Source organism: Poromitra crassiceps (genome assembly GCF_964638095.1).
Source record: "Poromitra crassiceps genome assembly, chromosome: 10".
In the NCBI taxonomy this organism is placed as follows: domain Eukaryota; kingdom Metazoa; phylum Chordata; class Actinopteri; order Beryciformes; family Melamphaidae; genus Poromitra; species Poromitra crassiceps.
This window is the reverse complement of record NC_139631.1, coordinates 39648979-39670526: the sequence shown is the minus strand read 5'-3', so window position 1 is coordinate 39670526 and position 21548 is coordinate 39648979. Positions and strand designations below refer to the sequence as shown.

General features: G+C 44.8%; 1 protein-coding gene across 1 annotated transcript; it reads left to right on the top strand.

Annotated features, from left to right (window-relative positions):
- The first annotated feature begins 4196 nt into the window (after nt 1-4196).
- On the top strand, nt 4197-20773 carry LOC310784123 (uncharacterized protein). The gene is made up of 6 exons (XM_083645105.1): nt 4197-4401; nt 11058-11313; nt 11424-11474; nt 15503-15629; nt 19872-19944; nt 20570-20773. Exons 2-6 carry the CDS (start codon nt 11058-11060, stop codon nt 20594-20596), a joined length of 534 nt encoding a protein of 177 aa, XP_083501231.1. The 5' UTR covers nt 4197-4401; the 3' UTR covers nt 20597-20773.
- The last annotated feature ends 775 nt before the right edge of the window (nt 20774-21548 follow it).

Here is a 21548-nt window from a genome sequence, read left to right as displayed (position 1 = left end):
AATTCAATAAACATAAATAATAATTATTGATAATATTGTAACGGGTTGGGTTTGTGTGCTGCTGTTGTGTGTTGTACTGTGCTGTGCATGGGGAGTTACGGGGGGTCTGTGAAGGCGACATGTAGCCAGTGGGGGGGGGTGAGAGAGGGATTCACCTGTGATTGGCTGGGGGGAGGGGAGCTGTGAGAGCGAGGGACAGCTCGGAGAGTTGGAGTGTGGAACCTGAGAGGGAAGGGTGTGTGCGTGAAGAGCGGAGAAGCTAGGAGGAAGCTAGTGGGGTTTTGGTGTGTGTTGTGGGGTTGTTTTGGCGTGGGCTACGGCTGACAGTAGCCCCGGACCTGTGTGTGAAACAGAATAAAGTGCGGTGACTAGATCCTGACTATCGCCTCGTTCCTGACAATGCTACACTGGCGTCAGAAGAAAAACTAACGACTGGAAGGCTCGAGCGCGACCTGGCGTTAGCGGTTAGCTGTTTGTGTGCTAGCTGCTACAAGGACCACGTGGAATGGTGCACAATGAAGAACGCCTGTCGGTGGACGGGGGGGAAAAGGAGCTACCGACCCCGGAGTTTGGCTCGGTGCTTGCTGGCATGGAGGGCCGCCTGAAGCAAGAGCTCAGCGCGGTACTTGCCGGCGTGGAGGCCCGCTTGATGCAGGAGGTCAGACGGCTGTTGGAGGCTACGCCTGCCTGGGCAGAGGGGCTTATGGAGCTACTATGGGAAGTCGCGCAGCGCGGAGAGAAGCGGACGGAGGAGCCGCAAAGAGTGTGTTGGACCTGTGGAGAACCGGGCCACGTGGCGAGGTGGTGCCGCAGCGGTCCCGGGGGACAGACGGGGTACGCGGAGCAACGATACTGGGGACGACCAGGTGTCTGCTGGTCGTGCGGAGCCTTCGGGCATCTCGCCAGGGGGTGTCCGGAGGCTGTCGGGGAGCAGAAGACGGCGGGAGAGGAGAGACGTGCAGGCGGCTGGCAGGTGAGACTCTGCTGGTCGTGTAAGAGGCCTGGACATTTGGCCAGAGACTGCACTGAGACAGTGGAGGTCAGGGAAGAGACACGGGTTGGGGAGAGTGTGGAAAGCCGGGGGGAAGAGAACTTTGTTAGGATCGGGAGAGCAACGCTCATATTTCCAAGTGAGCAGGTGTCGCCACTAACGCCGGAGGGACCGGCACAGCCGAGCTGCGCTACGCCCCCCACGGTTGCTGGACGGGAAGCCGAGGTGGTGGTCGCGGCCGGTTGTGTTCTCCCTGCTGTCCTGAACACGCCGCCCCCTGGGGGAGGGGGACAGGAGGACGAGCGCGGGCGAGAGGCGGAGAAAGAGGGGGAGTGTTCAGATGTGGACCCGGCGGACGACATGGCCATTTGGTCGGTCGAAGCGAAGGAGTGGAAACGCAGGCAGGCGGAGGACGCGGATATCGGTCCGGTGTACACGTGGGTGGTGGCCGGACGCCGGCCCCCTGTGGAGGAGAGTCACACGTTTTCCGGTGCCACGAAAGGACTGTGGGACATGTTTGCGAAGCTGCGTCTGAGTGAAGATGGAGTTTTGGGGAGGGGGGAGCACGGGAAAAGAGGGTTCCAGACGGTTGTACCCAGCTCCCTCCGAGGGCTGGTACTGCGGTGGGCACACAAGGGCCTCGGCTGTCTCGGGCATCGCGGGCATGAGGAGACGCTCCGCCGTGTTCGTGGGGGACACTACTGGGGCAAACACAAGGAGGATGTGCGGAACTACTGCAGTGCGTGTGATGACTGTGGGACACAGGGGGGGGACTGAGGGGAGTCACCCGGCGGAGGAGTGACCCCACTGGGGGGGGAGAGGGACTTGTGTGCTTCTGGGGGGCCAGAAGCTTTGATGGGCGGGGGAAGTGTAACGGGTTGGGTTTGTGTGCTGCTGTTGTGTGTTGTACTGTGCTGTGCATGGGGAGTTACGGGGGGTCTGTGAAGGCGACATGTAGCCAGTGGGGGGGGGTGAGAGAGGGATTCACCTGTGATTGGCTGGGGGGAGGGGAGCTGTGAGAGCGAGGGACAGCTCGGAGAGTTGGAGTGTGGAACCTGAGAGGGAAGGGTGTGTGCGTGAAGAGCGGAGAAGCTAGGAGGAAGCTAGTGGGGTTTTGGTGTGTGTTGTGGGGTTGTTTTGGCGTGGGCTACGGCTGACAGTAGCCCCGGACCTGTGTGTGAAACAGAATAAAGTGCGGTGACTAGATCCTGACTATCGCCTCGTTCCTGACAATGCTACAATATCTTGTTTCTTCTGCTTTTTGCTATTTGCACAGCACAGGTGACAGAGTTGTTGTATGGCCCATGCCTACATGTACAACTAACGTATGTGATGAATCTTGAATCTTAGATCACATTTGAAGTAGGCCTGCCCTAAACGGTTATTTCTGTCAATTAGCCTAAATCTTATATGCTTCCACGAATCGTTAAACACAATTTTAGTAACTAACTTTCCATCATAATAAAACCTCTATAAGTAACTGTATGTCTCTGCAACAGTAAACAGTAACACTATAGATATTTTCCATTAATCTATTGAAACACGTTATTTATGAATAATCGTAACACCTGGCTACAGTAAGTCAGTGTGAGAATTTGCATGTATGTGTTGCCTCATCAAACTTCTCCACTTACAGATGATGAAAAACGTTATGGCAATGTATTAATGTCACTATTATTGTAGTGGCAATTTTATCAAATAAACCTTGTGAGCCACATGGTTGCATGACTAGCTTGTCTGTGGTTTTGACGCACCTCTTATCCCTTGCATTTCACTGTATCCACTTGAAGTTATAAAGGTTACTCACAGATCCACACGGAGTCAGAAAAATAACTTTAACCGTTTACTGGTTTCTCCAAGCAGGTGTGAACAATCCTTTCTTTTACAGCGAAAATGCACAGGTCCAAAGCAAACAACTTTCTGTAGAAATAATCCAAATGAGTGTCCAAGAAAACAATATTTCACAGAACAGTAGTCCAAAAGTATTCCAAGTTAAATGATGATGGTCAAAAAACTGTATCGAGCCAAACTTGTGCAGCAACCTCCTTCTTTCACCAACTACTGACTAATGAGATTGATTAGCTGATTCCCACTTGTGCCACTAGGCGGCGTACTTCGGCAATAAACATTGCAATAGACCAAATCACCGTGACGTCACCATGTAAACAAATTTACTTCCGGGTACCACTCGGGGAAGGCGGCAGGTTTAAATGTGCGTGTTGTCAAATAAATGCTGTCAAACCCTCTCGTTGTTTTCGGCCGACTACTTTCAATTTAAATGGTTAAACGGTTGGTAAACATGCTTGTCCGACGTATCTAGCCTTTCTTCTGTGTTTGTTTTATGTAGTGTTAGCTAGCTAATAACGTTTGTTTGTCTGTCAAACTCGCTGTTTTTTTACGTTACAGACAGAGTAACCTCGCGTCACCAGGCTCTTCTCGGCGAGAAAGAGCCTGGTACAGACAGAGCTACTGACGCCACGTCAATTTAATTTAGCTTCAAGTCTACTCTAGTCTGGTCCAACAGGTAAATTAGCTAGTCTGGTCTCCACTAACGTTAGTGAAAGTGTTGTTATGAATGATATTAAACAACAACACAACACGGACGAACCATTTTTGTCTTCTTTGTCTGTTTTTGTCTTCAACACGTCAGTTTGTGCCGTCCACCGCCATTATAATGTGTGGACCTCAGGGGTACCCGGAAGTAAATGTAAACATCCCGCTGATTTGGTCTTAACAACAGAAATATACAATAAATCACCAATTATCATGTGTTGACAAAACAAATACGTCATGGCGATTTTGGCTCTTACAATTATCATACACATATCAACAATTATAATCATTACCAAGGCCTACACTGTTGTCACACAATCACAATGACCCCCCCCCCCCCACACACACACACACACACACACACACATACACACAAATGTTTAAATAAATAATTATCATAAGAAAATATGAATATGTGCTGACTGAGACAGAGATGAGAAGCTGTTTCCAGCCTGTGAGTCCACAGATGTCTGTTTACAGTCAAATTTGCATATTTGTTACCACCCCCTTGAGCTACACAGTCAAAGTATGGGCGTACCGAAATCACACATATTAACCCGGCTCCACACTTCAGCAGAGGCTCAGGCATATCTCACTAGCGCACGGCGGTGGCTTGGAACGCTTGGACCCGCTCAAAGGTGAAGATCTCCGGTTCTGTGCTGTGGACAGACGCCACCCTGGAGACAGAGAAGCTTTCCTGTCGGGGCAAACTAAAGACAGAGTCACGCTGTTTGACCGTGTGTTACATTTTCTTGGAGTTTTCTCTCAGCTTTCTGCTTCTCACTCTGGGTAACGGGGAAGGACTCACACTCCGTGACCGGTAACGGATAAACTCAAAAACCGCTACAGAGTGCAAGGTGAGTTTATTCTTTTTCATTATCTTCAGTTATACTACATCAAAGAAAAAGTTGACAGAAATACACAAAGTATTTCTAGTCAGTCAGAACTAGAAGGGCACTCTAGCACAGACCACTGCGACACACCGAACGTCACGCCATATCAGGCAGGCAGGCGGCAGGTAGACAGACAGACCCGAAAACATAATGTAGTGAGTGATGCTGTATCATGGGGGTGCGGGGAATTGCACCCATGCTGATTAGGCAAGTGAGCAAGCGGGGTAGGATTGAAAAGGGGAAAATCGAACGGGCGCATTTGTCTCTGGAGAGCGGAGCCCGGCCGGTGTACCGGTGCACGTTACGGCCGAGGATCGAAGCCCAGCCGAGCAAACAGCTCATTAGTGGAGGGACCAGAGTGGACGGGTGGGTGAAGATAGACAGCATCTGGGTGGGTGGCAAACCAGGGCCAGGTTCCTGCTATAGGCAGGGCACTGTGGTAGAGATAGTTGGGAATCTTAGGGGCGCCTCCTCCGCCGCTCTCCAGCCTGTGTCAGAGGCTCTCAACGCCTCACTGCGCTGGACCAGTGGCTTCCCCCACAGTAGACTTTTGAAGCCGGGACCAGCGCCAAAGCTCAGAGCCCGGGGGAGGGTCTAGCACTTGTGAACAGTTAAATGCCTTTTTAAAAGATATAGCCTACTCATTTTGATTTATGTCATTTATCCAGAGAAACAGAGAGAGAGAAGAGAGAGGGTGAGAGAGAGAGAGAGGGGGGGGGGGGGGGGGGGGGAGAACGAGAGAGGGAAGAGAGAGAGAGGGCCCCGCGCAATTACGCAGTGATGTCCCAAAGCGTGCGCTTAGACGTTTCGTTCATATAGGCTATACCAGTGATACTCAACTGGCGGCCCGCGGGAATTGCAAAAAAGAAAAACATGCAAGATACCCGCTGAATAAGTGTCCAAATGTTCATGTCATTCTGGCCAATACGCCTGCCCAATACTTATAGCATTTCAGTCTGGAATATGGAATATCTTTCAATAATCTATGATTTAGCTGCTAAATTGTCAAATACCGCCGTCTGCTCGCTACCCAGGCACTTATGTATGTACTTAACCTAACTAACTATCCGGTGTGTACAACATTGTCAGACTACTAGTTATTAACTGGCCCCTGGCCTTCTATCATTTCACGAAAGTGGCCCCCGGGCAAAGCAAGTTGAGTATCCCTGGGCTATAACATAGGCCTACACATCTAAAAATATGTGTTTCTTTAATAGGGTAGGAATGTGTGAGATTTTACTTCTAGCCTATTTCAATAATAGCTTATGTCAGAATTGTCCATTCTGGTTAAGCCATTGACTACGGTCACGCCATCCGCGCTGTGGAGAAGCTGGTCTTGCATGCTTGCAATTGCAGGGAAAGAGGTTACTGTACTGGCCGGACACTACAGGTGTTGTGCCAAAAAGTGATTTGCGTTTTGAATTGGATTAGGGGCACGAGGGTCTGGCGGGGCGGGAGTCTGTGTGTAGCCCGGGGTGCTGGAGGGGGGTCTCCCCCAGAGAAGGTGCGGAGCTGGATGGGTAGGCAGGCTGGGTGGTGGGGTGGGGGTGGGTCGATGCCCTGGGTGTTTTGGGCTGGCCATGGGGCTCACAGGGTGGGGAGAGGCAGCTTGGCACAACACCATCACAACTTTCTCAAAAGGAATCTACTGTTACTTACCTCACACCACAAACCTGTATGATTGGGAATTATGTAGCCTAATAAAACCATGACAAACGGATTCTCATTTTTAAATCAAGGTGTGTTTTTTCTGCAATGTAGGCTATAGTTGAAAATCAACGTGGCATTCCGAGGAGAGAAGAGTGTCCGGTGCGCGAACCGTGCGTAATGGGCCTACGCCTGGTGTAGAGGGTTTTTTTTGCGCTAAGACCAGCTATTTGGTGGCATTAAAATTGAGAGCACCCAAGGCCTTTTTTTCTAACACATTGCGCTGGAACGCCTATTTTGGCACGGTCAACGCCCAAACCTCTGTTTACGCTCGGAACATAGCAACGGTATCTTCACCAGAGCGCTAAATGACACTTGGGGGAGGTAGATGATAGGCTAGAGGCCCACGGACACGCCTGGGCAACGCCTACACCTGCGTCTGCGCTTAGACCAGGGCCGGTTCCAGAACAAGATGACTAGGGGTGCATCCTCGATAGGAAGGGGTGCAGATGCACTCGGGTGGCCGGCCAAAGGCCGGCCGCCCGAAAAATTTGACATGTTATTTTACTAAAAATAATGCATTTGACCATCATTTCAAGTAGAATGATACCACCCAAGTAAGAATATTTCAAGTGTTTCAAGTGCTTTACTGAAATATTTGGACCATATAATGATAATACAATTATCTCAACCTTAAAAGGTTACCGTAAATTCCGGACTATAAGCCGCGGCTTTTTCCCCGTTTTTTGGCCCTGCGGCTTATATAACGGTGCGGCTTATCTATGGATTTTTTCAAAAAAAAAAAAAAAAAAAAAAATCTCTCTTTTTTAGCACTCTTTCTAACTATAAATCCACTTCTGTTTTAATTTCCTCTCTTGCCCTCTTTTCACCACACCACGGACACTGTGTGCACTGTAAAAAAAAACACAGGTGGTGTTGTGTTATGTTGTTTTGTTGAAATGTTAATAAATGGGAGCTTCCTCAAACAGCCATCTCTTTCCCGACAATCCCCTCTGTGCATGAACCCTTACATATGGTAATTCAACATTAAAACACAATTAAAAAATAAAAATAAAAATAAAAATAAAAAATAAAACACCTGCGGCTTATAGTCCGGTGCGGCTTATATATGTAACAAACAGGCAATTTTGCTGCTGCGGCTTATACTCCGGTGCGGCTTATAGTGCGGAATTTACGGTACATATAGGTGCCAAAAAGCCATAAAATCACATCAAAGAACAAAGAAAAACAACAACTATCATTCAAGTTTAACACGTTCACTGCCAATGACGTATTAATACGTCAAAAATAATCCAACGGTTGACTGCCAATGACGTATTAATACGTCAAAAAAATGCATTTTTTTTTTTGACCGTGGGATGTGCATCTAACCCTTTTACATCTCTTATATAATTATTGGAGCCACCGAACGTTTACAACCCATTCCACCGAGCCACTAAGTGGCGACAGTGCTCTCCTGACTAGAGGAAGGCAAGCAAAAAGCAGCCATTCTCATGAAAATGGATGGGGGAAAACGCTTTCGTTTTCGCGCTGATTGCTGGCGATGCGGGATTGCAAATTTGCATAATAGATTACAGGTGGAACACACTTTGAAACACGCAGCATAAATATGACCAGAATCGCAAAAGCTTCTCTCAACCAAAACTCCAAGAAGCGAGCGAGTCCATCCAGACTTCCTCAAACGCAGACAGGCAGCAGCAGCAAAGCAGTGAGACTGGTGACAAGCTTGTGACGGCCGCTGCAGCCAAGAAGAACGCCCACGGAGGGAGGAGTTGGAAGCAGAGGGGGGTTTCCTGCTGTTATGGAGGAAATTACTGTTCAAAACTATTGTTTAGATGTCTGACTCTTACTGATGCCAAAAATGAATGGTTAAAGTGACTGTTCTATCGAATTTCACAAAAAGCCGTTTATCTCTGAATAATTTTTCTGACGCTGAAACCATGCTGTATTCAACTGCTAATGCTTACATAACTACTAACTCTACAAACTAACTCTTTTAGACAGAGAAAGCACACATTCTATTAGTTCTTTTGAGATATTGTGTGTTCACAAAATCTTAGCAGAAAAGAATCCTCGGGTCTTAAAAGATGAGCCAGAATCCTCAAAAAAACCCTCTGGCAGAAGCTAACTACAGTATAAAAAAAAAAACGTCTGGCAGTGAATGTGTTAAACAGTAAGTGTGCAGCTGTAGCATTTATTTAATTTTTTTTTTTTTTTTTTTTTTTTTTAACTTTTCAACTGAGCATGCAGACAATTAAAATAAGGGTGCAATGCATGCTTTTGCACCCCCGTAGAACCAGGGCTGGCTTAGACCCCAGCGCAAAACTGGACGGTGGAAGCAGATGATAGCGACGCTGGGAAGATAGCAATAAGAGGCGCGCAAACGATAGCGCCGTACGACAATAGGGCCCCTTATGTTATGTGTTTTAAAGTAGCACCGATAGCCACATAGCGCCGGGTGGGAAAAACAGCTGGTGTTATTCAACTGTTTCCGAAGATGCCGCGCATGCGCGCCTTTATAGCCTGTTTTACCTATACGTTTGCAGTAGGGATGGGCATTTCTAGCAAAAACACTATTCGAAATTCGCTGGCCAAAGTCGACTTTTAACTCATTAAGTGCCATAGACGACCTAACTCGTCTTACATAATCCAGCGCTTAAGTGCCAAGGACGGACTAACTCGTCTTACATAAAGATTTTTTTTTTTTGACAGTGGGACATCAATCAACCCCTTTTACATCTTCGAGATAACTATTTGGAGCAAGAGCATGTGTGTAATCTATTTTACCGACCACTAAGTGGCGACAGAGACCGAGAGAAGTCACAGCCACGGGACCCAAAAGCCACAAAAGCAGCCGCCTCCCGCGGAAATGGCTTGGCGATTTTACAGTCAGAAGCCCGGACACACACACACAGAACGGACAGAGATCCCTTCCCCCCAGAGCCGCGCAGCAACGCGCGAACACACACACACACACACACACACACACACACACACACACACACACACACACACCGCGGAAGCAAGCCATTCAAGGAAATGGCGACGCGATTTTACAGTAATCCATTTCAGACTCGTCTTGCCCGACAGGCAGACAGGCAGGCAGGCAGCAGCAACGCGCTTCTGACACGCCCGCTGTTAGAGCCAGGAGGAAGGAGGAGAAGACACACGGAGGGAGGAGTTTGAATGAGAGGGGTGTTTCCTGTTGTTATGGAGGAAATTACTGTTCAAAACTATTGTTTAGAATGTCTGACGGTCTTACTGATGCCAAAAATGAATGGTTAAAGTGACTGTTTCACAAAAAGCCATTTATCTCTGAATAAATTTCCAGACGCTGAAACCATGCTGTACTCAACGGCTATTATCTACATAACTACTAACTCTGCAAACTAACTCTTTTAGACAGAGAAAGCACACATTCTATTAGTTATTTTTAGATGATTGATGTTCATGAATTCTTAACAGAAAAGAATCCTCGGCTGTTCTAAAATGAGCCAGAATCGTCAAAAACACCCCTGGCACAACTTACCTACAGGAATGAAAACATGGCTGGCATTCAATGTGTTAATCGAAATTTGAGAAAAAAAAAAAAAAATTAATTTTTTTTTTTTTTTTACATTGACATTTTCGAAAATAAAAAACTGTTTTGACAATCATGAGTGGTTCATTAAATATTTAGTAGGCTCAGGTCTGAGTGCCAAAGGGGTGCCAAAGTCACCCCCTCTCCCTCTTCATGGAATTTCATCCGCCATTCATTTTTCCAGAAACCTTGCTTAAAATGCTTATAAAAATTGTTTTACTTGCTCAAACCAAGCGATTCGACTATACTTAGAATCAGGGGAGACAATGCAACATTTCACTTTTTTTTTTTCTTTTTTTTTTCGAATTTCGATTTTCAATAATAAAAGTCGACCTTGATAATAACAACGATTATTAGAAAATTCAAAATTCGATGCCCATCCCTAGTTTGCAGTGAAGAGTGATGACGCTTGCAGTGCAAACTTTTCGACACCTGTCAGCGTCGAAAAGCTTTTCGAAAAAAGGAGGAGAAAGCGTCACCGGGCTCCAGTGCTTGTCTCTCGCTGGGAGGAGGAAAGGCAGGGCACTATGGTCAGACACATGTCCTAAGACAGTAATGGGAAGTGAAGTGAAGAAATACTGATCATAAACTCAGTGATAATACAACAAATACGTTTACACTGCGCACTGATTTGTTTTGATATTACTTTGCGCGCAACACGCACTGTGTTACCCTCAGCCTTATTAGCAATGAGATCCCAAAAGTCTGGAAGTCTGCCTTCGTTCGTGTGTGTGTACAAACACACACGTTGTGTGTACGCATGCATACACACAACGCACGCACAAACCCACGCACAACACGCACGCACAAACCCACGCACACACAACAGCTTACACACACACAACACACGCACACACGCGCACACACACACACAGGCGGCTGTGGCACAGGAGGTAGAGCGGGTCGTCCACTAATCAGGAGGTCGGTGGTTCGATCCCCGGTCCACATGTCGAAGTGTCGTTGGGCAAGACACTAAACCCCAAATTGCTCCCGATGGCTGGGCCACCACCCTGCGTGGCAGCTAGCCAACTTCGGTCTCTGAATGGGTGAATGTAGGCACACAAACTAAAGCGCTTACCATTTCACACACACATAGCAGGCAGGTCTGCACGCAATGACACTCCAGAAAATCGAATCAAATATTACTAATATTACTTCACTTAGGCACGTGCGCGCACACACACACACACACACACACACAGTGTTTGGAGACAGTGTTGGGGCGGGAGAGAGAGAGATTGTTGGCAGCCAGCAACAGAGGCTGGCCCAGATTGTTGAGCTTACTCACTCACTGCTTCCTCCCTCCTGTCCAACCAAACTCCCTCCCTTCCTTTATCTCTCCTGACTCCTCCCCCCTGCCCCCCTCACCCAGATGAACTTCACTTGTTTTTGCAGCTCCAAGCCAGACATGGATTTAAAAGTGATGTATGACAATACAAGAACCTTGTATGAGAGAAACTTTTCACAGCCCGTCCTCTCCTGCATCTTCACCTCTGCCCCTCGTCTGTCCGGATCATGCATCGCGTGCATCTGGCACAACTTCACGCACGTCGTGTGCCATAACCTGACGGAGAATGCTGGACTGACAATGGAGGGTCCAAAGGGATACATGCCCAACAATAAGACTGGTGAGAGGCTCTTACATTTCTTCTCATCTTTCCAGTTTTCCAGGATTCATATTGTATGGTTGAAAGTATTTAGCATCCATCACTATTGACCATGAGGTGTTTTGTTACAGAATGCCCCGAATTCCACGCAACTGGAAATGCTGACCCAACTGGACAACTGGGTAAGGGACCGTTCAATATTTAGGTGGGTGGGGTGGGATGAAAAGGGGGGAGGCCCGAGGGCATTTTGATTTGATTTTGAGTACTGGGGAGGGAAAAGTATTTTATTTTGAGATGGGGGAGGGCATATAAAGTTCTTGTATTTTCTGTTTTGCATTTGTTTTGCATTGTGTTTCGCTGTATGTTTTATATATCCCCCCACCCACACGCAAATTGTTTCTCCCACCAATGTCGGGCCTTGCTCAGGTCATGCCCATTTTTTTACTTGACCTTCATTTGTATGTCAACTACAAACCTGTAAAGTTTCATGACTGCATCTTGCACGGATTTAACGTTATCACAAAATCGTAGGGGGCCAATGTGTGTGGGGGCGCTTGCTCGGGTCACGGGCATGTTCGAACTCGACCTTCATTTTTATGTCAACTACACATCTGTAAACTTTCGGAACTGCATCTTGCATAGTTTTGTATGACGTTCACAAAATCGGTCCACAAACAGACGGTCCGTGTACTTGGCGGCCATCCGTTTTTTGTTTTGAAATTGTGACGCGAAAAATGAAAAAGGAGTCATTTCCCGTTTTCCATTATCCGTTATCCATTTATCCAATTTAATTGTATGTGCTTGTAAATGGAAATTGGGAATTAAAATACCCGTGTGGAAAACTCCTTTCTCAATTTTGTGTTAATTTATTCTCTGTAACCTGGAAGCGATATTTTTTCCCCATGATGGCGAAGGCATGACCCGCCCATCTCTGCCTCTGATTGGCTGACTGCACTCTGACTGCTCTCGCCTGCTTTCCAGGCGAGCCAGAGCCATCTCAAATGAGCATAGCCGATTGTTTCATTCAATGTCAAAGATGCAGCGAAAATTTTAGTAACGTTGCAGTTAAATCGTTTATTCTGTTTAATTATGTGCAACATGTCGTGCAGAATGTGCAGCAAAGGGACAGAGGAGGAGCAATTCCTGATGATGATGCTGACTTTGGAGGTCGGGGAGCAATTAATCGCTATTAATTTTCACCAACATCAAACTGTTTTGAACCATTTTATTTCATGGTACAAGACGGGAATTTTACATAATTGTACGTGTATTGAATAAAAAAAACAGTGGGCTACTTGCAACTATTGTCTGCTGGACATTCATACTTTTCTATTACTACAGTTAGGCTAGTTGTTGCTGAGGCTATAAAGTTACTGTGGATCATCTAAGAATTTGTTCATAACCATGATGTCAGCAAATACAAAACAACTATTAAATCAACAAGCATGAAATGGCAGATGGCAGCACAATCAGAGGTCATGAGATCATATTCATATAGCCTAGTTGAACTTGCAATTGCAGGAAAGCAAAGCGAATGTGATCGGATGAACAACGTTTGACGCTAGGCCAATCAGAGGCAGAGATGGGCGGGTCATGCCTTTGCCAAAATATCGCTTCCTGGTCACAGAGAAGAAATGAACACAAAATTGAGAAAGGAGTTTTCCACACGGGTATTTTAATTCCCAATTTCCATTTACAAGTACATCAAAGTAAATTGGATAATGGATAACAAGTCGTTTTCAGTTTTTTATTATCAAAGAAAAAACGGGAAACGACTTGTTTTTCGTTTCCTCTTTTCAAACGAAAAATGGATGGCCGCCAAATACACGGACCACAGACACAGACAAACATAAAAAGCGTATTTTCCCCAATCCTTTTTCTCCCAACTGGACAAAATCTCGTAGGGTGCATTTGTAAATCCAATCTGACGCTCTACTCTCTTTGGTCCATTTCTGTTTTCAGCTGCAAACATTGTCACACTGCATGTGCCCTTTGACCTCTTGCTCTCTCTAGCTGTTTCTAAACATTCACTGAACTCCTGATCATAACCGCACCTTATGCCTCCTCCACACCTAAAGATTTTCAAATCCTTGAAGATTATACAAATCTTGAGAGTCTGCACACCTCACGACAGAGATAACCGATTTTTTAACATTTCAATCTTGGAACGTACACACAATCGCTACCGTTCAGACGCAACCCCCACACACTTGACGATTACGCTGAAGATTGTCACCTCGGAGGATTTGGGATCTCGCAGAAACTCGCGTGATTAAACCAGAGCCGTATAGATAGAAGAGTCCCGACATCTCCATTCACTCTAATGGACCAGTTTTTTACTCTCAAGAGTTCCAGGAAGTAAGGTCCTGGATTAAGCAACACTGTCGAGTTGCAGCAAAATAGACAGTTTGTGATGTACTCTGAAAGGGTTTTTCAGCCCTTGAATCAAATTGTACATTATCAGCTTTATTTTAGCATGCAAAAGTAGCACGAGACCCATTCCTGGCTGTTCATTGGCTAATGAGTCTCGCATTTTGGTCCTCCGCTGAGTGGCGCTGACGCCACTCTCTCTCTAGAGGACACTAGATTAAACGTGACTTCAGAGCAGAGAATTGTAGTCTAATTTACAGCCCCGCTGCCCCCGAATCACATGCCGAAAATATGGACTCGTTAAAAGTGCGTTGGAATGCATCGGCAACTTCGCAGTGAGACATGTGCGATATGGAGTGGAGAAAAGTGTTAGGCAGAGTTCTTGTGTTGTGGAGGCAGTGTATGGAGAGCTGTGTGCATGTTTTTGGTACCAATTCTGTTCCTTTCTGCACGCTCTCTCTCTGCAGCAGCCTGCAGACCTTTGCAGCACGTCAGCACCACTGTGGAGCACACGTCATTTCTCCCCACTCCCCCCCGCCTGTTTGCTCTCATTGTCTCTCTGCTCAAGATTGAATCGCCTGTTGAGTTGCAAATATCAAACATGTTTGATATGGCCGATTCACAATGGGGAAGAGCCCGACAAGTCAACAGCAGTCTTTGAACCCCACACACTACAGGATAATGTGGGCAGATTATCGGTCCCGACGAGGCTCAATTCGGGAGCACTCCCGAGATAGTCGGGAGGGGGGAATCTCGGCCACAATCAGGCAAATTCTCGTCGGGTCTGGGGGAGGCACAAGTCAAATCGGCTGCATGTTTAGAACCATTTCTCCGTTTTGGCAAAGGCATGACCCGCCCATCTCTGCCTCTGATTGGCCCAGGAGACAAGAAGAGACGCAGGATAGGATAGCCAAGCGAATGTGATTGGATCAACAATGTTTGACGCTAGGCCAATCAGGCAGAGAAGGACGGGTCATGCCTTCGCCATCCTGGGAAGAAAATATCGCGCACGTCACACGAGACGCAAACGATTACTTAACTTCCGGTTGAAAAGTCAACATGTGTCAATTGTCCGGACATTTTATTTATAAAATTGTTATTTATTATAAGTTCTTCTTGAAGGGCACTAGGCAAAAAAATAATAAAATAAAAATAAATAAATCCAAAAAGGGCACTTTGGGCATCAGGGGAAAAGGGACAGGGGCTTGGGCACCCCTAGCACCCCCCTCTGCATGTGCCTGTTCGGCATATCAATGAATTAAAGGGTTACTCATGATCAGCTAGTGAGGACAATCAGGACATAAGCCACAGGTGGGAGAGATGAGAAAAGCAACACACTCAAGGCAATGTCGAGGAAATATTGGCTCATATTTGTGTCTGCAAATGCAGATAGAAGCGTGCATGTTGTCTGTGTTTATGCGTCCCAAACTTGCCCAGAATGACGTGCCGAACAAATAGGCTATATTTCCCGCTGCAAAGTCAATCTCTGAGAAGAATACTAGAGGAATAAATGCATTCAAAACGTATTATTTGATCCAGAGCAGACAATTGTAGCCTATTTTGTAGCCTACCTTTCCTCTGCAGTAGCCAGGCAGCAGCACTGTGCTCCAAACCACGTCGGAGCTTCTCCCCATGTTTAGAAAGTGATTAAGCGGTTTATTGAGTCATGTCTAGCAGGGTAACTGCAGCAGATAGTTGGACCTGATTCTATGGTTAGATAGTTCATGTTTAGAAGAGGCTTCTGTCACTGTGTCTGAGCAGGAGAAAATAGCTGCTACCTCACAGCCTATAAGACCATTCAAGTGTTTTTTTCCTCTTGTCTTTCTTTCTTCTCTCTCAGCAAACCTTATCTCGACCAGCTGGGTCCCTGGAGAAGTGGCTGGTCTTGTTGTTGGATTGCTTCTTTTCCTCCTCATCATAGTTCTCCTTGGCATCTTCCTCTACAAGAGATTAAACAACAAGCACAGGTTCTTGAAATCCTTGAAATTGTGTGAATTTTAAAAGAAAGATTCGATGCCTTAAAAGCTTGTGAAAATGGGTCCTTGAAAATGCTTGAATTTAGGGTAGTATACATTCCGCTGTCTGTCTCTATTGCTCAACTTACACAATATTTTGTTTTTTGCTGTGCTGTGTTAGAGAAGACAAGAGACCACATCGTTTGCCATCACTAACACAGCACAGTTGAGAAGTGTTCACACAGTCTCTTTATGCTGTGTTAGGTTACCTTGTTTCTAGCTGGCGTGATTTTTGCTGCTCAATCTCTAAAGCTACTATAGTTGACTCTGATATAGAGTATGGCTAATAACAATCCTGTTCAAATCCTCCCGACTACTTTCCAAGTTTCAACCTGGAATGTGAATGGATTACAGGAAGGTACAAAAAAACATAAGGTTTTATATCACTTAGGGAAACTGTCGTCCGACATTGTCTTCTTGCAGGAACTTGACTTTAAAACGGGGCAAATAGAATACCTTAAAGTCGAGCTGAACCCAAAAATGACTTTTCGTTTCTTTTAGTTCAAATACCTGGGTATGCAGTGCACCTATTTAATAATGTATGCAAACAAAATCACAAAAGTCAAATTTATTTCGTTTTTCACACTTTTTCACATCAAAAGTTAATTTTTCAATATTTCATTGATAACAGTAATGTACAGTTTGCTGACGTCACCCAGTACTATCAAATTTCTACCCCATTTCAACCAATCATATCACGACATGCAGCTGTCAATCAAATCTTCATTTCAGGATAATTTTCTCTTCCAAAAGAAAGAGAAAATGGCGCATAGTGCCTGTCATCTGGCAGAATTCCTATCCCATAAACTAACTATTAACTTGGCCAATTGTTAGAAACATGAACAAAAACTATAATCTCTAAGAATGCAAAGAAATGTAACTGGCTCATTAAAACACCCATTCCAGGAATATTATTTACATTTATAACGATAATGGCGCGCGCCTCCGAGCCTGACAGCCTCCTTGGCTGTCAGGGGTCGTCTCTCAGAGTTTCCAGGCGGGCGGGCAGCACCCATGCATCGGATTGTCCGGTCGCTCCGCACGAAGCAGCCTGGCTGCCTGGTACTCCGCGGATCCCACTCGTGTAGCATGACAACACGCTGAATCCCACCCGATTTGGGGGTGGAACACGCCAGGATTGGCCAATGCCAAAGCCAGTCCTCAGAATTGTCAAATCAAATAATCGACACCGTATATGGTCCGGCTCTCAATTTGTTTTCAGTCTGAAACGGACTCAGATGCACGTGACGAACGGGTTCACCTCGACTTTAAAGTCGAACTGAACCCGTTCGGAGAACAAGTGACGCGTGGGTCAGAGCCCGTTTCAGACTGAAAACATAACTTGTCTGAGATGACAGGTTGAGAGGCGGGTCATAGTAGTATGTCGATGATTTTATTTGACAATTCTGGGGACTGGATTGGGCTTTGGCCAATGGGGGGATTCAGCGTGTTGTGGCCATGTGGTGCTCTCCTTGGGAAGAGCCTGGTGATGCAAGCTGCTACGCGAGTAGAGCCGCAGCAGGCAGCCAGCTGCCTTTTGTGTGGTGCGGAGCGGAGAGTGCAGCCCGTCAGCCTGGAATCTCCGAGGGGCCGGGGTCTGAATGCGGCCTTAACAACGTTAACTCACGTTATCCTGGAATGCGAGTTTAAGAGTCAGTTATATTTCTTTGCATTCTTAGACATTACCGTTTGCCTTTTTTTCGTATGTTACCTACAATTGGCCAAGTTAGTAGTTAGTTTATGGGCTAGAAAGTCTGCCAGATGACAGGCACTAGTCGCCTAGCCTGGGTAAACCCAGCCCCCAGTGACCTGCTCTCAGACAGACCCTGCTCACTAGTCACAAGGTAGTGACTGAGAGCAGGTCTGAGAGCAGGTCACGTGGGGGCTGGGTTTACCTAGGCTACTACTCGCCATTTTCTACTTCATTTGGAAGAGAAAATTATCCTGAAATGAAGATTTGATTGACAGCTGCCATGTGGTGATATGATTGGTTGAAATGGGGTAGACATTTGATAGTACTAGGTGACGTCAGCAAACTGTAGATTACTGTTATGAATGAAATCTTGAAAAATGAACTTTTGATGTGAAAAAGTGTGAAAAACTAAAGAAATTAGATTTTTGTGATTTTTTTGGCATACATTATTAAATAGGTGCACTGCATACTAGGGGTGTCACAATATATCGTGCCACGAAATTTCGCGATAGTAAAACGTCACGATATGTATCGTTTGATATCGTGAAAAAAAAAAAAAAAAAAAAAAAAAAAAAAAAAAAAATCCCAAAAATAGACAAAGAAACGTCTTTGTTTGTTGAAGTTCAATGTGTGGAAAGTAGTTCAGTTGAGCAAGTCTCTGAAGAGACACATGAGAAGTTATACAGGAGAGAAATCATTCAATTGAGTTTCTGGCAAAACTGTTTACTTGACAGGAAAAACTGAAGATGCATAAAAAATAGACTAAGAAAAGTCTTGTTGTTTGAGTTTGAAGAAAAACTGAAGATGCATAATGAGAATTTATACTGCTGAGAAACCTTTTAGTTCAAAGTAAATCTAAGTGACGGTGTAACTCATTCTATTTCAAGATAAGCCTTATCTCCAATCTCATGTTTTTTCTAGTTGTTATTGTAATAACAATTTCCCACAACAGCATGTTTTGTATTTGTGCATTTCAAATAAAATACTACTTTTCCAGTCATATATTGTCATTATTCAAGTTTAAAAAAATATTGTTAAAATCGTATCGTATCGTATCGTTATCGTGAACCCAGTATCGTGATACGTATCGTATCGTGAACTAAGTGTATCGTGACACCCCTACTGCATACCCAGGTATTTGAACGAAAAGAAAAGAAAAGTCATTTTTGGGTTCAGCTCGACTGTAAGAGGCAATGGGTGGGGGGGCAAAGGCCAGATGAATGTAATCCTATATCCTGAAGAACTTTGCTACTGAGTTAGCGCCAGTGTGGCAGCCGATATTCCAAGCCTCTGTAGATAATCACACTGTCCCTCTGTCATGGAAAACCTCACACATAAAACCACTACCCAAAACTCAACGACCAAAAGAACATAAGGACTATAGACCACACATGGGCAAAATACGGAATTGCAAAAAAAATATATAATAATAATAAAAAATGTTTACACATACAGTGCACCTGAACGCAACATGCAAGATACCTGCTGAATAAGTGTCCAAATGTTCATGTCATATTCTGGCCAATTCTCCACTTCTGTTATAGCATTTCAGTCTGGAATATGGAATATCTTTCAATAATCTTTATGACTAAAAGGCTACATTGAAGTAGAAATTTAAATAACTCAAATAACTCTGGTTTTGGATTTATTTAGCTTCAAGACTGCATTTTTGTTCGTGTGACCCTCAACACAGGCTTTGATCATCCCGGGACACTTACTGATACTTATGCTTAAATGAACCCACTCATATTCTGATTTATTTCAAGAAAAACATTTCAGCTAGTGGAAATTCTAATTGGCTGGTAACTTTAAAATCTAGCAGCCATATTGGCAGGTGGTCAAAAAAGTTAATTTCAAGCCCTGAGAACAGGTGGTGACATAGGAGTGAGTGAGAAAAGGATAAAATATTGGTGGTTAAGACTGAATAATGACATCACAACTGTTAAGTTAAAATGAGTTATTCCTCTAAACCTGGCTTCAAATGCACCAAATTTTTCGCACTGGCGCTGTTCGGCCCTCAGCAAAACCTGGTCGCGAGGACATTTTTTGTAACCCTCTCTATCATCAAAGTTACCCATCCATGGGTTACGGCATGACAATATTTGTTCGGCCCCCGGCAACAATCTGGGTTTCTCATGTGGCCCCCCATGAAAAATAATTGCCCACCCCTGCTATATACCCATTGCACTCACTTCAGTGATTATGAAGTCACTTGAAAGAATACTCCTACAGTTTTTAGTAAGTACAACCAAGGATAAAATCGACCCATGCCAATTTGCATATAAGAAAGGATGTGGTACAGACTAGAGGATGCGGTTGTCACGCTGGCACGTCATCACTAAACACTTAGACAAATCCATCAATAACCATGCAAGAGCACTTTTCTTGGATTACTCATCAGCTTTTAATACAATACAGCCAGACATTCTGATATTAAAGATGGTACAGCTGGAACTGAATCCATACTTAATCCACTGGTATGCCTCCTTTCTTACCAACAGGACACAAATGGTGAAAGAGAACGGAACCCTCTCAACAGCAATAACTACTAATGTTGGTGCTCCCCAGGGCAATGTAAGCTCAGCTTTTCTTTTCACTTTTTACACCGACGACTGTCGCACTGTGGAATGTTTATCTGAGTGTCGTACCACACCAGATCAATATATTCTAAAATACTCTGATGATACAGTTTTGATCTCTCTGCTTGATAGCTCTAGCGACCCTGGACTGCACCAACATAGAGTAAATAAGGTGGTGGAGAACCATGGATAAATATAGAAAATCAACAGTTAACCCTAACCCTAATAATTATCTTTTAGCTCTTATCTCAAAGAAAAAAATTAAAACTACAAATTTTATAATTAATAGCACATTAAATGCTTGGAATCCCTAAACACATACAAATTTGGAATAACCCATCAATAACTATTCAGAACACGCAAATTCTAAACATTGAGAAACATGGATAAGTAGTGGAATTCAGAAATCAGATATCATAAACCAGAACTCAATACTCTAATTTCAGGAATTAAAGAATAAATATAAACTAAACGACAAAGAAACTTTTAAGTACTGTTGTGTGTGGCCATGGACAGTCCATAATGAACTTCACATGGTATGTATTGTGGCACGTTCATGTGTTTACATCCTGTGTTAATGCTGCTGGTTAATTGATCTCCTCTGCTCCTCCTTACCTCAGGCTGAACACCTGCAGTTAATGAGCTGATTGCTGATGCAGCTCTGCTGGAGGTATAAGCTGGCTTGCTGCTGGCACACAGTCGACACCTGAATCCAGCCCAGTAGCACCTGCAGTTTGGTTTGATCCTTTTTGCCCATTTCTTTCCTTTATTAGGTCCTGTAGTTAGAGAATTTTAGCAAAATGCTTGGACCATCTGTGAAAAAATTTACTACCAATAGCTTTCTTCACCAATGTGTTCTTATAGGTGTCTAGAATCATCTCTCAATTAGTGCAAACCCAAATCCCCGTGGAAAATCCTGGTTGATTCATGGCCGTAACTAGCTATGAGGACGGGGAGGTCCGGACCTCCCCTAATATTTCAGAGAAAAAAAGCTTTTTTTTTTTTTTTTTATAAAACAATCTGCATGGAAAAGCATGAAAAACACGGGATCGCTTTTATTTTGAAACGAAAGGCAGGTCAGGCAGGAAGTCATCTGATGCCGCGTCCGCGGTAACTTGATTCCGAGAGAGCAGCAGCATGGTGGTGAGTGATGACTGTCTGTCTGGCGAGATAATTGAAGGTGAGCGAGCTGCGAGACAGTGAGCGAAGTGAACGACAGACAGTGAGTGACACTGACAGATTTTTTAGCAACAACCAAGAAAGTAAGTGTCTAGTCTGTCTCTTAAGTAATGTTACCTGTGTGACACGTTGGGATGCTACTGGCTAATCATGCATGATGCAATTGCCAAGCTCCCGAAGTCAGGTATGCAGGTGGCTATATGCATGGTTTCAGTTTCATGACCCAATAAGTAACAAAAAGAGGTGGTGTAAAGTTAAAAACAACATAATATATTTTATTTTTCAATCGTTCCTATCAGGAATAAATAAATGTCCCTCTGTATGTTTTTTTTTATTATCGATGATGACTTTGTGTGTTGTGTACGGCTTGGGTTGTGTACCTGTGTTTGTAGGTGTCATTTTGATATGAATTTGGCTAAA

Coding starts and splice junctions, on each gene's coding strand:
- LOC310784123 (XM_083645105.1), top strand. CDS start 11,058: ATGAACTTCACTTGTTTTTGCAGCTCCAAGCCAGACATGGATTTAAAA. Junction 15,630..19,871: donor AGATTAAACAACAAGCACAG/GTTCTTGAAATC, acceptor TCTTACCAACAG/GACACAAATGGTGAAAGAGA. Junction 19,945..20,569: donor TTGGTGCTCCCCAGGGCAAT/GTAAGCTCAGCT, acceptor TCCTTACCTCAG/GCTGAACACCTGCAGTTAAT.